This window comes from Rhynchophorus ferrugineus, unplaced genomic scaffold, assembly GCF_030347505.1.
Source record: "Rhynchophorus ferrugineus isolate W39M unplaced genomic scaffold, kcgeb_rfMv2 rfM1, whole genome shotgun sequence".
In the NCBI taxonomy this organism is placed as follows: Eukaryota; Metazoa; Arthropoda; class Insecta; order Coleoptera; family Curculionidae; genus Rhynchophorus; species Rhynchophorus ferrugineus.
In genome coordinates, this window is record NW_027472580.1 from 11,838,380 (window position 1) to 11,856,566 (window position 18,187).

The 18,187-nt window shown below is 30.4% G+C and overlaps 1 protein-coding gene across 4 annotated transcripts in view; it reads right to left on the bottom strand.

Annotated features, from left to right (window-relative positions):
• Window positions 1-2: 2 nt before the first annotated feature.
• The window catches only part of LOC143204355 (facilitated trehalose transporter Tret1), a 105,735-nt gene continuing 87,550 nt past the window's right edge, over window positions 3-18,187 (bottom strand). The window contains exons 1-3 of one of the 4 annotated variants that reach the window (XM_076416942.1): window positions 9,725-9,844; window positions 5,746-5,974; window positions 3-1,312 (exon numbers count right to left, since the gene is read on the bottom strand). In XM_076416942.1, the coding sequence (XP_076273057.1) occupies window positions 12-1,312; window positions 5,746-5,899 (1,455 nt within the window). In that variant the 5' untranslated portion in view covers window positions 5,900-5,974; window positions 9,725-9,844 and the 3' untranslated portion in view covers window positions 3-11. Of the gene's footprint in view, window positions 1,313-5,745; window positions 5,975-6,034; window positions 6,143-9,600; window positions 9,667-9,724; window positions 9,845-18,187 lie in introns of those variants that run through there. The other 3 variants (XM_076416941.1, XM_076416939.1, XM_076416940.1) reach the window with 3 other exon arrangements.

The window sequence follows — 18,187 nt, forward strand, 5'->3', positions numbered from 1 at the left end:
TTTGTGATCCTTTATTTCTTTGTAGATATTTCTTTAAAAACATCAGTTTTGGTTATAAAATTACTATTATGTGAACTAGAAACAAAAAATGTAATAAACACAATAGCAAACAAAGTTACCGCTGATAACAAACAAAAAGGTACAAAAAATTCGAAACGTCCTAAAAGTACTTGAAAAATTTTCGTTATGGTTAAGGCAAATATACAGTGCAGAATTGTAAAATATTTGGTAATAAATAGCTGGTTTTTGGCTGGAAATAAATCGGTGATCATACTAAATGGAATGGATCCTAAACCTATTGTATTAAATATCACTAAAAGATACATGATTATTACAGATGTATAAGGAAAGTACTGTTCATTAATGTTATAATATATCACAAGAATTTTGCATATATACATCATTAAAGTACAGCTACTGGAAAATAACAGAACTTTCTTCTTATTATATTTTGGAAATAGATAAATTCCTAGAATATTCGAAACTAAAAATAAAACGGCGTAGCCTATAGAAAAATATTGGGGATAAGGTACAAGTAATTTCATAAAGATTACTTGTGTGTACACTAAAGTAGGAGGTATTCCACTATATTGTTGGCAAAATACTAGCAATGTGAATTTCAGGAAGTTGTATTTAAGCGTATTGTTGCTATATATATCCATTAAAGTATTAGTGCTGTCATGACTGTCTATTGATTCAGTTATCTTAACAGCTTCAATCTGAGGATCCAAACTGGGTTTTAAAAAGGCAATAAGTCGTTTCGCATCACTTATTCTCTTAGATCTAATTAATTCTTTTGGCGTAGAGGGTAAAAATATTGCAATAAATAAAATAAATACTGATACGATAAGAGCTATTACGCTGAACAGATAGAAGTCAACAAAAGGTCCAATGACGTACGCCGCCGTGAATCCGGTTAAAGTATAACAAGCGAGGACCTTTACTAAGGCATCCGAAAGTTCTTCTTCGGTCATTTCTTTTATATACGTCTTTATTTGTACTAACGCGTAGCCGTAACCTGTCCCTAGAACAATTCTGCTACCGAGAAGCCAGTAAACGTTTTTGGATTGCGACATTAACGCCCATCCCACCACGATCAAGGTATTTCCGAGTATGATGCCGTATTTGGAACACGAGGCGATTTGTCGCGATGAGAAAAGTGTTCCGAGGGATACTCCTAACATAAGGAAACCAGCTATCAAGGCACTTTGATCCAGCGATATTGGTAACCGCGAATCTGGTTGTAATAATGTCGGATATGTGGGTGATGGCCATCCAAGCATAAGTCCAAATGGAATTCCAGCTAAAGATGCTACAAGAAAAATATGAATTAGTATTTTAAATACGTAAATCAATAATTTGGCTAAGTGAAAAAATTAATTTTGATTTGTAACTAATATGAAAGTTAATTTTTATCATCTTTATATATATACATATGATACTTTTCTTATTTCTGATTATTTAATTCGTTACCAACAATTAACATTTACCAAAGCACATCCAAATTGATCATTTGGTTTTATTTTGCTGCAATTTAGCTCAACAGGTCAATTGAAAAGTCCCCGGCCTGATACATATATGGCGCTACTTGAATTAAATATGTTTTTTAGCCTTAAATATGCGTGCGTAAATTTGACAGTAGTAGGATCATTAGAGTATGAATTATAGCATTTTGAGTGAAGCAATTTTTGTTATTGTGAAAAAAATGGATAAAAGTAATTTCGCCTGCTTATAAAATATTGCTTTTTGAAATACAGAAAAATACAGTTGAAGCAAAAACTTGGCTTGATGCCGAGTTTCCGGACACTGCCCCAGAAAAATCAACTATCAAGGATTGGTATGCTAAGTTTAGACGTGGTGAAATGAACATCGAAGACGTTGAACGCAGTAGACGCCCAAAAGAGGTTGTTACCGACGAAAACATTAAAAAAATCCACAAAATGATTTTGAATGACCTTAAATTGAAATTGAACGAAATAGCAGACACTGTAAAAATATCAACTGAGCGTGTACAACATATCATTCACGAATATTTGGGATAGAGGAAGCTCTGTGCAGAGTGGGTGCCGTGCGAGCACACTTTTGACCAAAAACAAAGACTAGTTGATGATTCGGAGCAGTGTTTGAAGATGATAAAAGCGTAATAAACAGCGATTATTACATAGCGTTATTGGACCGTGTCAAGGACGAAATCGCCGAAAAACGGCCGCATTTGAAGAAAAAGGAATTGCTGCTTCACCAAGACAATGCACCGTGTCACAAGTCAGTGAAAACGATGTACCGGGTACTTCAATTGACCTGTTAATATTTGACGAGTTATTACGAAGGCCATTTTTGAATGAAAAATTCTTTTTGCATTTAGCTTAAATTTTTTTTGCAAGTTTCACCATTTTTAATTATAATATATTTATGACTGTTTTATTGCAAGTACTATAGGTGTATATCACTGGCAGTTTTGACAGTGTTTGGATGTATTTTATACAAACAATAATTAATTATCGGTTATAACTTATTACTAATAATATAAAAATTATAATTTATAACTTATTTGAAAATGACTAGTAGTAGTAAAAGCATTAGAATGATATATATGTATACTTTAGATTTAGAGGCATTTAAATATTATTGTTTGTTATGACATTGTATTTTTCTATTAACTAAATCCAGATTATTTATACATTTTTAATAATCTTTAACTGAACTATCACATGAGTTTTGGTTTTAACAAAATTAAAATGTAATTTAAACCACTTTATGTAGAATTTATTAATAAATTGTTATTTGAATATAACATAGAGTTATAAACAGACATTTATATTCTCAAATTTTAATTCAATTTAATCTAATAGTAATCATTGACTAGGTTATTCCATTTTGTTTGATTCTTATCTGATAATTTAAAACTTGGGACTTTGTTTTGATCAAAAAGACTTGAAATGTCAGAGTAAGCTAATATGTGTAGCCCATTTGATGAAACAGATGCTTGCAATATTTTTATTCCGTATATATACAGTTCATTTCTATCTAATTAGTAGCTATATCGATGTCTGCTGCTAATATGGGTTAATTTATTAGAATTCATAACCTTTTTTATGCAGGCTTGCTTTGTTGACGCAAAATGTAATGTTAAATATATTGATACATATGGCGAAAAAGTAGTAAATATTGAGGCCTTAATTTGACATCGGAGTTTTGTTTATTCAATGATAATTTACCATAATTATTTAACGCATTATCCAAATATTTTAGAATGACAGGAATATTATTGACTAATATTTTTTATTTAAAAAACAATTCCCGTTTATTAACGTTAGGGATTATATAAAATATATTTTAAGTTGTTATGAATAAATTCCAAGAGAATAGTTATAAACAATATTGTATGCATCTTTAACATGTCCGCTTCTATATTCTACATTTTTTCTCAAAACCACATAATGTAATATTAACCTTAATAAAGTTGTCAATAAGGAAGAAGAAATGATTATAACTAATTATTAATAATAAGAAGAAATGATAAATGTAACGACGATTTATTTGTAGGTTAGCGATTAATTTATTTTTGATAATGTTGATTGAATTATATTGGTAATAAATCTGTTTATGGATCGCTCAAAATAAATTCGACTTAAAAATGAATACCACTTAATGTTGTTCAAGAGATAGATAATTTCTTATAGCGGAAGTTCCTTACTGATACTTATGTCAATGTGAATGTTAAGAGTCAATACTGAAATAACAGAACATGAAAAATAACTCAACAGATGTCATACACTATATTATTAATTGACTATACCCTACGTAGTTATAAAAATATTAACCGAAAGTTATACGATGATAATAAAACAATATATTTGTTTACCAGGGGTTGGATTGATTATATGTAATATAATGATCGCATTTCGTGATAGTTTCAGTAATACAGATATACACCCAATTCAAAATTGTAAAGATCTTTTTACAGATTTGACAGGACAAGAAAAACATATAACCGTTGATAATAATATACCATAGGATTGGATTTAATTTTTTTCATTTGAAAGGAACAAATTTATTATCGATATTGTTTGAATTACTGAATTTTGCTTCGAGAAATATGTAAGTGAATTAAGCTCGGAAGCACACAAAGATTACTCGCTATGGAAAGCAACTCGTAGATTTAAAAGACCAATTATTAGAGTACCGCCTATTAAAAATGATCAAAATGAATGGGTTCGACGTAACGATGAAAAAGCTGAATTATTCGTAGAACATTTAGCTAATGTATTTCAACCGAATGATATAGATTCTACAATAGATATAAATCCTGTTTATCAGCCCGATGTAACTGTAAATGTAATTTCTCCAATTGCCACAGAAATTGCCAACAACCTCAATCCTAAAAAGGCTCCTGGAATTGATGATATTTCAACTGGATTATTAAAAGAGCTGCCACGAAAAGCAATTATCATGTTGACATATATATTTAATGCCTATTGGAGACTGAACGATGTTCCGAAATGTTTTAAGGTTGCTCGAATAATTAGGCTTAAAAAAATTAACAAACCGGCAGAACAGGCTGGATCTTACATGTCTATTTCGCTGCTACCTGCGATATCAAAATTATTTGAGAAGCTGCTGTTAAAACGCATTAAATTATTTATAGAAATACCAGATTTTCAGTTCGGAAGGATTTCGGAATCATCATCCGACAATCGACCGTGTGCATAGGGTAACAGCAGTTGTTGAAAAGACATTCGAAGAAAATACATACTGCCCTGCATTATTCCTGGTTGTTTCACAAGCTTTTGATCGGGTATGGCATTTGGGATTAATGTACAAAATGAGTAAATTGCTACCGCGGAATTGCTGTCGACTGCTGGAATCATATCTTTTCGAAATAAAATTTGGAGTCTCGTATAGGGATCAGCAGTTTCAACATTTAAACTTAACCCAACAACAAAAGAAACAGCACTTGAAACATTTGCTGATGACACAGTTGTAATGGCAAAAAATGTATCTCCGTCTAAGGCTATGTAACAAGTACAAGTAGCGGTCAACAAGATCTACAAATGGACTAGAGACTGGAAAATACAGCTTAATAGTTGCGACGAATTGACAAAAACTTAATTATATCACTTGATGGATACCCGATTCCTCAAGCAGAATCAGCTAAAGACCTCGGAATATATCTCGATGGTGGGTAAAACTGCAAAACATGTGAGACAAAAAGCAGAGCAAATTAGACTTAAAATCAAGCAACTGTACTGGTTACTCGGAAGATACTCTCAACTTGATCTAAAATCAAAGAGATTGGTTTATGAGTCAATCCTAAAGCCTTTTTGGATCTATGGGGTGTAAATATACGGTTGAACTAAAACATCAAAACAACTAGTAATCCATCCAACGCACACAAAACAAAGTTCTACGATTAATTACCAATGCTTATCGCTACGTAACCAACGAAGAGGTGCACCATGATCTCGGAATCAAATGGATACACGGAGTGATCCAATATTTCGCTTTAAAACATAAAACAAGGTTGCTAAATCACAGCAACGTAGAAGCAATACAGCTAATGGAAAACACGCAAGAAATCGGAACATTGAGGCAAACCAAATTATACGAAATAGTTTAGTGTACAAGTGTATTTTTAAGTTTAGCTTAAGTAGATTAGTTTTATTTTAATTTAGGAAATACATAAATTTATTCCGAATGATAGGTAAAATAGATAAATTAATACAAGTAATTGAGATATGGACTTACCGCACGATGAAGGAAATATTTGCCATATATCCGACTTCATTTTATTACGAAGATCCTGGAAGAGATTGTCTTCGTCGATCTCGAACGTGTATGTTGTCTCGATATCTGTTGCGCGTTCGCTGCCATTGCGGTCCTTGTTTAAATTCGAATCCATTTGGTAAATAGTGGCATGAAAATAAATAGAGATTCACGTCGTAAAACGATTAACTTAGCTGGCTGTCTGTTATCACTGAAAAAATAAGAAAAATCAGTGAGAAATGATTCGCATCCGATGTGATTTGATTCGGACTTGAATGCAATCGATTGATTGACTACATCATCTTCTTAATTGTCTGTAACAAACGAGAAAGCGAATCCAATTGATGTTTGACTATATATAATTGTTGTCGCATAAAACACGAACATATTAATACATTTTAATTTTTTCAAAGCGCGATATACAGGGTTTATCACGTTTGAATTTGGTCAGGTCCGTGTCTGGTCTGCTTTGATTTTTCTAGGTATAAAATACTAGTCAATTTTGAGTGGGTGTTTTGGTTCTAATTGATAGTTATGAATATTATTATACATTGCATGTATTTTACTCAGTGATATCTGTTGGCGAAAATGCGAATTATGAATGTAAACAACTGTTTAAACGTAACCTAACCTGGAGTGTATTTAAAAAAATTTGAACATACGTCATGTAAATTTGTAACGTTAAAAACGTCGCAATGTTGCCGTATCTACTCTGAGTTTTTGTTCAGTTTGGTTTTGACATATAACAAAATTCTAATCTAAATAAAATAATTAAATAAATATTCTCTTATTAAAAATAATTTATTTTAACATTATAGCAAATCTAATATAATATACAAACGACTTAGAACTATAATTAAGTACTACAGTTATAATAGTTTGTAGGTTATGGTTGTGTTTGATTATATTTACATTGAACTCTTTTCCATACCACCTATGAGTTAGAGTTCTAGGCGCGTTTGTAGTTGTATCCTCTGAAGGCCTAATCGACCTAATTAACAATTGTATATCCAAGTAATACATTTTACTTTTATTAGAGAGCATATTTACCTTTTACGCTTGGTTATTGTATCCTTCAGTACAGTGTTAATTTTTTGAGATATTTCAGTGACCGTACCCATACTTATTATTTAGTACAGCTAAAACATGCTAAAATTCTTTAAAATAAAAATCGCAGCAAATTAATATTTAACAGCAAATATGTTTAGCTCTCTAACGAAATTCACTAGCAAGAGGGGGCCTCTATTATCTCATTCCTGTTCAAAGTAATTGATTAGAAACGCAATCTGTCCTGTCTGGCTTCGGAATTTTCAATCGCAGTAATAATAAGCAGCGATTTGAAATTTATCAAAACAAGCAAAGCATTAAAATAAGGTTGGGCGGTTATAATATATATGTTGCCGTTTATTTATGAAGAATTTTGCATACGTTTGACAACCGGGCGACTTTGGCGGGCTAGTTCGGTTACACGTTCAATTTATCAGACAGTATTGTGTCTCTTTTTAATTAGAATACAATGAGAAGGAAAATATTGTCCGATTCTAAAGAAACGAACGAAATTACAAATTGGGGCAGGCAAAACAATAAACATTTTCGATATTTAAACAAAAATATCGATATATCGGAGAAAAAAAAATCGAAATTATTTTGCAATAACTGTGATATTCTTAATAATTCTTTAAAATCAAGTATCAGTTTTATAATGTTTTTTTATAATGTTTAAGAAGATAATTTTAATTTTAAAAAGATAATATTTTTCGGCATCCTTAATACCAGGTACATTTAGCGCATATTGATGCTGTGATAAAATCAACTGTAAACAAATACATTAATGTAAATATACATAAATGAATATATCCGTGTTACTTTGATATTGAAATATATCATATTTAACAAAAAAATTGTTTTGTTTCTTTAATTTTTCTTTAATGTTTCCAATATTTTAATTAAAAGCTCTTATATCTATTGTTTTAAGTTGTTTAATGAAAAATAAAGGTATATTAGTGAATATGTTTAGTTTCGGTTCAATTAATTCTCTTAAAATCTAATAATTGTAATCCCATTATGATGAATAGTTTTTCAAAAAGAAACAATATCCCTAACTAAATTTAATTTTTAACGAATATGAGCATGTGATTAATTAAAAAGTCCAACATAAAGTAAATTGAAATATTATTAATTTAAATCTTGTTCGCTTTCCTGTGGTTTCTTAAAATAACTACCAGGTGTACCGGAAATTCATATTTTCTAACAGATGTCGCTAGGCTTAAGTAAACACTTTTTCATAATTTACCAGCAACCAAGTTCTGTGGTTGGCTTTTACCAATGTGAGTTTCAATATCATATTCAATGAAATTCCATTCATTGATTAAACTATATATAAACCGGATATTGTGGATTTTTTTTTGGCTGGCTAAGTCACAGTTATAAGTACATTATCGTATTAGTTATTGGGCTTAATTTTTACATATTCAGTCTTAGAGCTTAAAATTTTATTTGAAATGGCAATATTTTCTTGCTTTATTTGTGATTTTCGAACGATGAGTGTATGTGAGTTAGATAAACCCTTTGATTAACAAAGTTCATGATGGGAATTAATAAAAAGCACGTTTGGCATTGCCTTCTAAACGAATTCTAATAGAAAACTGCCTTTAAAATACTGAAACGCTTGTGATGTACCACAAATGGAGAATATTACGATGGCTACATTTGCTGATGAAACTGCGATTATAGCTGTCAGAGACAATAGTGAAGAAGCCACATGAAAATTACAACAGGCAAGTGACAATATAAATAATTGGACACAAGTTTGGAAAATAAAAATTAACGAGAGTAAATCTGTGCATGTGCAGTTCACCTACAATCAAACGGTACACGCACCAATAACATTAAATAACACTATCATTCCATATACCAACAACGCTAAATATATCGGAATGAATCTTGATGCAAAATTTGACTGGAAAGAACATATAAAGAAGAAAAGAAAAGAACTGGAATTGAAATATAGGAAAATGTATTGGCTAATTTGAAGAAAATCACAATTATCAGTACATAATAAATTGCTATTATATAAGCAAATACTGAAACCTATATGGACATACGGAGTTCAATTATGGGGATGTTCTGCAAAGAGTAACATAAACAAAATACAAAGAACAAAGTCCTGAAAAGTATTGTGGGCGCACTCAAATACTACAAGACTGACTACCTACATTGAAATTGCAAAGGGGCATGAGGAAAGACTCTATTCTTATGAGAATATTTTATTAAATTACACCAAGGTAGAAGCAATATAGCTATTGGACAACACGCAAGAAATCAGAAGACCGAAGCGAACCAAACCACATTAATTTTTATAGTATTATATGTGTTATTCTTGACTTTAGTTTATGTAGTCTTATATAATTTTAATCTGGGAAATACATACTCATACCGGACTTGTCCCCGCTAAACTATCTGATGAAAGATATGATAAAAGAAAACAAACTTCAACAAATAATAAATATTTTGTGTTTTATTAGTCAATTCCCGGTCCTACTTTGTATGATTTCCATACTTACTACTACAGACATCTATAGGCGAAGTGGCACAACGTTTCCTTAGTTGTCTAATATTCAAATCCCAAAATTTGTATTTAACATATAAGTACCACCCTGTAATTTACTATTTAAATGAGCTTGTAAGTTATTTATAGAGAGCGTTTATGAATGTATCACATAAAATTATAGGTTATATAATATAAAAAATTTGTTAAAATAGTACTATTCAAAATAATAAAAATGTTAGTTAGTTTAAAATAAGTAGACAATAATCTAAAATGAGGACAGTACTCACTGACTCGTTGACCATCAATTAATAATCAAACTCTTAATACTAATACAGATAATGTATATCACACAACAAATATTCGAATAATACACGAAGAAAATAGAATATCTTATTATAAAACAGTGCTTACCATGAGACTGCGATAGTGTAGCATAAAAAAAATTCGATTAATTCAGATGGTTGATTTTTTTTCCTGGTAACACGTATCGAACAATCATAATATGTAAAAAAAAACAATTGGTGGTTCTTATCGTGATAGTTCTGAATGAATTCCTATGGTGAGTATAGCAATAACGCGATCAAGTTATTAAATTAAAATAATTACTACGTACTTGATCTGATAAGGAGGTGAATTTGCTACATGAACCGGAATTCATTTATCTTGGTACAATATTATAATAAATAAAATATTTTTACAAAAGAAAAATTGAACCGACTTCAAAAATAAATGAGGAACTCACTACTATTAAAAAGTAAAAAATAATCAAACTTAGATTTTTAACAAAAAAAAATTTTAAAATAAAATACGTATATAATAATCGTTGCAATAACTAAATAAAAATAAACAAAAACCACATTTAACCTATCTACTACACGCATTTCGTATTCTACTATATACACAAAATTTAGCTTAATACCTACCTTAACCTATTTATCCATTTACAATATTAATTTAGCCGGCTTGGTTGGCTCAGTGGTAAAGGCGACACGACGGTCCATCTACTGTTGCGGTAGTCGCGGGTTTATGTTTGTGAATGTTTTTAATATATCTAATTGTCCTAGGTGTAAAATCCGACAAGGACGATGATCCCCAGTGACGCCAGTAACCAGGCTGGTCAAGACCCGATGTCTTCTGCGATTATTTTTAAGTTGGTCACTTGCCACTCGGTAGGCTTAACATCGAGGACCGTAAACAAAAACCTTATTTAACCTATCTACTACACGCATTTCGTATTCTACTATATACACAAAATTTAGCTTAATACCTACCTTAACCTATTTATCCATTTACAATATTAATTTAGCCGGTTCTGTTGGCGCAGTGGTAAAGGTGACAGGATGGTCCACCTATTGTTCCTATAGGAGAATAGAAGAATAGTCTAATTTATCTTTTTACAATATTATTTTAACTACTACCAACTAATCAATTTGAAGTAGGTGTCGAGCAACATATTCAAAGTGATCAGTTGGTAGTAGTTAAAATAATATTGTAAATAAATAAATAGGTTTACGTAGGTATTAAGCTAAATTTTGTTTATATAGTAGAATATGAAATACGTGTAGTAGATAGGTTAATAAGGCTTTTGTTTATATCTATTTAGTTATTACAACTATTATTATGTATATATTTTATTTTATATTTATAAAATAAAATATATTTTTTTAAATTTTATATTTATAATTATGTTTATAAAATAAAATAATATTTTTTTCAATTTTATATTTATAAAATAAAATTAAACAAGGTTTTTGTTTATTTTTATTTAGTTGTTACAACGATTATTAAGTACATATTTTATTTAAAAGCGTTTTTTTGTGTTAAAAATCTGACGGAGAAATCGGCGAATATACATTTAAAAAATGCACAGCTGAACATAGAACCTCCTCCTGTTTTGAAGTCGGTTAAATATATTATCTCACATGTCTTTAGGAATGAACATAGAAATTGACAAGATAGTTATAAATTTTATGTACCGTATAGGTGCAGTTTTGCCAACTTTAAAGATTGGTATATTCAGAGATTAATAAGATTGTTAAATGTATATTTCGAAGACGATGTAGAAGACGTAGCTATTTGAAATAACTACAAAATACCTAAGAGTTAATTAGTAAGTTAATAGTTAAGTTAATAATAGTTAAGCATTTGAAATTCTAATTACATATTACATTTTAGAAAAGTAATTGTTACTATAACTACCAAATATGTATTTGTATTTTAATTGCGTACTTTAATTACAAGTAAATTAAATACTATAAATAAATATAATAAATTCATTAGTATTCTGCAAACTTTTATTGGCCTGTTGGATATTTTAGATGAGATAGAAATCTGGGAATTTAAAAATGAAATTCCATTACTTGTTAACACCTTGTTTACTATAATATCAATGTTTTAGTTATTTATTTCCGTATTTCCAAGTTCTTCTATTTCTTTTTTCTAAATTATTTGTTTTTTTAAGGTAGATTTACCTTTTTATTCTTTTATTTTTTGTTTTAATACGCCCTCTTACTTTATTTACAGTTTGTGGATTAAGATCTACTGGAATGACTTAACGCTTTATTATAAATAGGATATAACTTTATCTAAATTTTGTTGTCCCAAATCTATGTACGTATTATTTGGCAACAATAATACCGATTGTATATAGTTATGATACGTAAATAATGAAGTAAATAAAGGATAGTTAAAAATGATAAACTGTAAAATTAGGTACATAAAGCACGTGTAGAGTAAATTGATTACAACAAATATGTCAAGGAGTGAAATGACAGAAATGATTTAAATAGCAAAGTTTGGGATGAGATCATTTTGCAGGTCAAGGAATTCAACGAATCCAAAGAGTTTGGTTCTTCGAGGTGTATAGGTCTCGCAAACAGTGAAACAAATCAATTGTCGTCAAATAATAGTGGCATTTTATGAGTATATGACGTACTAATTGTGAAAAACCACGAGGACATAGTTGAGGGGAGTACTCCACTCAGTAGATGTAAGAGGGTGATTCAGCAATGTCCTAATATAAGCTGATTAAGGTTGAGCTGCGAGGATCGGAGTTTCAAGAGGATAACACAGGATAAGGAATCGTGTTTTATTGGCCTTCAAGAAGAAGAATCGAATTAAAAAAATATTCTTTAGCTATACCGAGTACTTATTGAGTGATGTATTATGACAGCTATTAAAACAGATCAGGTTGGGACAAATAGGACAACTGAATAAAAATAATCTTCATAGCTTCATGATTTAGATTCTTTTGATAATACTAAGTTTGGCTTGCTGTTCTCTAGTACTCCATTTTAACTAGCCCTAAACTATGAGTTGAATTTTCATTGCCAACATTTTACGGCAAATTCAAATGTTGCGTACATTTTGCTATGACCACAGCACAGTCAGTCTAAATTTTACATTCTTGATTCCACCTGGGCTATTAATGATAAACTGTTATCACCATATCAGATTTACTATTTAAACAAATACGGATGTCATATGCATATTTGATTATGTGCAAACAGTGGTAAAATATACAGTTATATTACTCCCCTTAGTTATTAAACAATATATGTTTATAGCTTAGTGTTATGGCAAACATTCCTATTACTCATTTTATGGTGTTGATAAAAATAAAACCATTAAGCCATGTTGAACATTGCCACATTTATCTTTTCTTATGTCTTGAACTATTAGTTAATTAATAATTATAATATTCCGTCCATTTTCTGTGTATTATTAAGAAAAATTGGTGCAATATATATTAATAAAAATATTTTCCTATATTGCTTACAACTTTACCAACGTTTCGAAACCGTGTATCAGCCAATCCAAGCTTCATCGAAATGAACATGTAGTCTATCTTTCTACACTTTATCTTTCAGAACTTTAACAAAACCACCATTTTTAAATATATAAAATCAAAATGGATAATAGGGATACGATGGCGGCATTATCATAAGTTTTAAAAGTGTTTGATAGGCTTTGATAGTATTTTTCTTCAAATTATACAAAATAGTGACGAATGTCATAGATGCAATTTTGAGCGTTGAATTATACTGAATAGCTCAATAACACGAGGGTCACTCATATTTTGGGAATAGGAAAAAAAAATAGTTAAGCTGTGAATATATTTTTATTGTTTTTCAAAATACTCGCCACGATGATCCAATTTTCAATTAAACCAATTAAATTATATTAAAACAATTAAACCAATTTTCAAAGCATTTATTCCATTCTGAATAAGGTATCTTTAAAACATAATTTTTGGACGCTTCAATAGCTTCTTGGGGCGATGAAAATCGTTGACCACGCAGTTTATTCTTCACGGATGGGAACAAAAAGAAGTTATTGGGTGCCAAATCAGGGCGGATGACTCATCAATTCAATATTTTCAGGGCTCGAATCGTCTCTTGTTTCAGCGGATGTTTAAGAGATTGTCATTGTGATGATGAAGAACAATTCAGCGTCTCTTGTTTGTTTTCCTTATTTCACCAAAGACTTCTGGCAAACAAATGATTATGTATCAATCAGAATTTACTGTTCTACGATCCTCTAGAGGCACTGTTGCAATATGACCAGTTTTACCGAAGAAAAAAAGGCCACCATTTTCTTTGAAGTGCTTCGTACGCTAACAACCTTTGTTGGATTTGGTTCATCTTGGAACACCCATATAGTCGACTGCTGCTTATTTTCGGGCTCATACGAACATATTCATGATTCGTCACCTGTCACGATTTTATAAACGTTTTTCGAAGTACCGCGATTGAATTTCTTAAGCATTTCTTTGCACCAATCGACACGAGCCTTTTTTTGAGCACAGCCTAACTTTCGCATAGTTAAGTGTTCATGTAAAATCGCATATATGCTGGTGGAACTAATGCTTAGGGATGACTCAGTCTCACAATATGACATGACGATCTTCCTTAATCATTTCGCACACAGCATCGATGTTTTCTTGCACAACAGCCGATTTTGGTCGACCTTCACGAAACTCGTCGGACAGGGAACTACGACCACGATTGAATTCACTAAAGCAGCGATACACGGTGGATTTTGATGGAACTTCATAGCCAAAAGTCAAATTGATGATTGATGAATGAAGTTGATTGATGCACTCTTGTTGTGAAAATCCACGTCGAAAATTGTAAAAAATCATCGCACGAAAATGTTCACGATTCAATTCCATTTTTTGTCGAGACGAAACTTTCAACTAAATATAAAATAAACAAATAGGGTCCGTACGACAAAATATTCTGAGTACGTATATCGTCAAAAATGTTAAACTTTACGATGGAACCGTCAGATGGACTCACTGGAAACAGTGTTGCCAATTCCCAAAATATAAATAGTGACCCCCGTACTAAATGGAAAAGGTTTAACAAGTTAGGTTATGTTATTTAGCAGTTGTTTACGTCGATACCTCACATTTTTACCAATAGAGATCGGTAGTTGAAGTACACGCAAGAATTTTATCAATAACCCATTCATAGTACTGGTACTATGAGATAATTAGTTTGATACAGTTTAGCAAGTGATTAAAAGTGAATCAGAATGAACGAAGAAAACATGAATCCCGTCGAACTTGTTTTTGTCCTTTAATTTGCAAGAAGCATTTCAAATTTGATCCTAGTAATCTTTCAAATTTTATTTAATTTTTTAGCAAATTCATTATATTTGAAATAAAATTAATATAAGCTTGTTAAAGTAAGAGTTTAGAGAAGTATCATTTAATATCACAAATTATTAATTATATGAAATCATCTTTTATCATTTGAAATTGAAGGAGAAACATTAAAATTTGATACAATTGGAAATTTTGAAAGTTGACGTTGAAGGTACACGTACATTAGCTTCTTTTAGCCTAACTGAGTAACAACTGAGCAAATTTTAATTAATGTGCCTTCAGATATTTAATGCAACAGCGAAATATTAAAGTAAATGCTCATTATACAGCTAATATAAAACAAGCACGGAAAAAGGAAAAGTGAAGACAATTTCTATTAAAATTAGATAATGGTTAAAATTAGATAATTAGTTGGTAATAGTACTGGAACTAGTAGCTAAAATTCGAAATAGGGCATGTAAATTCACTTTTGGTTGAATTCCATAAGTATAAAGCATAATTCATATTACTACTGTTGAAGTATAGTTAACTGAGGTCAAAAGCAAAGATTATTCTTAAAGACAAAATTGTATAAATGAGTCTTTCATGGTTTATTATTTTATTCCAATTTATGCATTTCAGATAAACAAGAAAGCTTGTTTTGCGAATACAATAAAATCAATGAAACTAATTATATTCTTGAAATATATATACAATTTAGAAGAACTGGCAACGTGGCCAAGTTAAGTCCGGCAGAATTTTCTATGGGTGGCAGACACTTGTCATTTTTTGCTTATACGGTGAATATAAATGTATAGTAGACCCGCTATTATTATTATTGATTTACGTGAGTTGTAAATTCACGTGTATGTTGAAGAGAATATTAAACAATATGTTACAGATGTTACAGTAAAAATTAATCTGCTATGTAATTAACTCTAAAACATTTAGAGTCATTCTGTTTCTATTTTATTTGCTTGAACGTAATCCTCTAGTTTCTCCTTTCTTAGACGTTTCTCTCATTTGCTCTTATCTGCTGGTACCAACCTCGCTATAATTTTTCTCTAGCCGCTTATTGTTTCATGGCTAAACTATTTTCGTCTCAATTGTTTCAATTTTTTAATATACCTAATTCTATCTCTTTTTTAAAAGAGATAAAAACAAAACTTAAATAAATACCCAATTGGAGAAGAAGTAATTTAATTTATTCGCTATCAGAGTTCCTGTAAACATAGACACCGTTCACATGTTGACTTTTTAAATTCTTAATAGAGCTATTCTTTATATCAGACTCAGTAATTTTTAAAAATCTTCCTCTTAGTTTGTTCTAAAAGTAAGCACAGAAATGTATTAATGTAGAAATACATAATTCTTTATAATCATATAACAAAAAACAATAATGTTTTTTTTTGGCTCAAGTGACTCCTTCCTCGAACTACTGTTAATGTGTTAATTAAGTAAATATCTTGAAGAATACTGAACATAGTTGAAGCATAAGCTATTAATAGTCAATAATATTTAACAGTTGTTTAGTAACAATAATAATGTGTAATTTATGGCCGTATGATGGCATTCGTAATCTTTAAGCCAATATTTCCGAAGCAATGTTTTCTATTTTTTACACCAAATTTTCAACATTATGCACTTATGACCAAAACAAGTGCCGGGCGACAACTAAAACGATGGATTCGCCTATGTAGAAATATATTAATGTATAAATATATAATTATTTATAATCATAAAATATAAAAAACAATCCAGATTTTTGACTCAAATGACCCTTTCCTCGAACTACTTTTAATATGTTAATTAAATAAATAGCTTGAAGGATACCGAACATAGTTGAAGCACAAGCTACAGTCAACAACGTGTAATAGTTAATTAATAATAGTAATAATGTGTAATTTATGGCCCTATGATGGCATTCGTAATCTTTAAGCCAATATTTTCGAAGCAATGTTTTCTATTTTTTACACCAAATTTTCAACATTACGCACTTATGACCAAAACAAGTGCCGGGCGACAAAGCGATAAAGCGCTAAAGCGATGGTGGTTTGGTTCTTTCATTCTCCCGCTTCATGTAATGCCTTCGGTCTGTATATTAAAAAATGTATTTTTTTTTAATAGAGCTATTCTTTATATCAGGTTCTAAGGAATTTTGAAAAATTGCTTCCTTCTCTGATTTTTTCTGGAATTTTCCTGTTAGTTTGTTCTAAAAGTAAGCAAAGATATGATCGAGAATGTCTGCTAAAACTGTAATACTTCTCTTTTTCCCGCATGTTTGTTGCGCTAGGGATTCCCCTATGTAGAAATATATTAATGTATAAATATATAATTATTTATAATCATATAACATAAAAAAACAATAAAGTTTTTTGACTCAAATGACCCTTTCCTCGAACTACTTTTAATATGTTAATTAAATAAATAGCTTGAAGAATACTGAACATAGTTGAAGCATAAGCTATAAATAGTCAACAATGTTTAATAACTAATTAATAACAGTAATAATGTGTAATTTATGGCCGTATTATGGCATTCGTAATCTTTAAGCCAATATTCTGTTAAGCAATATTTTTTAGTTTTCACACCAAATTTTGAATATTACGCACTCATGGTCAAAACAAATGCCGGGCGACAACTAAAACAATGGTGGTTTGGTTCTCTCACTTCCCCGCTTAATTTAATGCCTTTTGCCTGTCTATCTATCACACAGTATGTGCCTTATACTAATGGCGTCCTACTAAACCCCTTGGCTCAACAGTCCTTTCGCTGAATAACTCAATAATACTAAATATAAATATGTTATGTTATCTGTATTACAGAAACATTGACTTTAATAGTTAGGTTAGGTTGTTTAACAGCTTCTTACATTGATACTTCGCATTTTCACCAATAGATAACGCTGATCAAAATACATGCAGTCACCTAATATATTTGAGTTATAAAATTGTTACGAACACCTAATAATAAAATAGAATAATTTATACTTACTGTTATTTTCTCCAACTGTTCAGGACTTTGTTTAATTCATTGTTTTAAAGTTTAAATCATTTAACACGTTCTGCTAGGTATAACACGTAAAGAGAAACTTAAATAGCACACTAATAAGGGGATCTATTGGAATGAGAAAGACGGAGAGATAGTCAAAGATGATGACCTTCTGTAAAAATTCACAATATAGCTTAACAACGATCATGATGAACTAAACCGAAAGTTAACTTTTTCGTTTCGCAGCCAATTTTTTCACGATTATTGGTATTTCTCCGTTTTTAACGATTTTG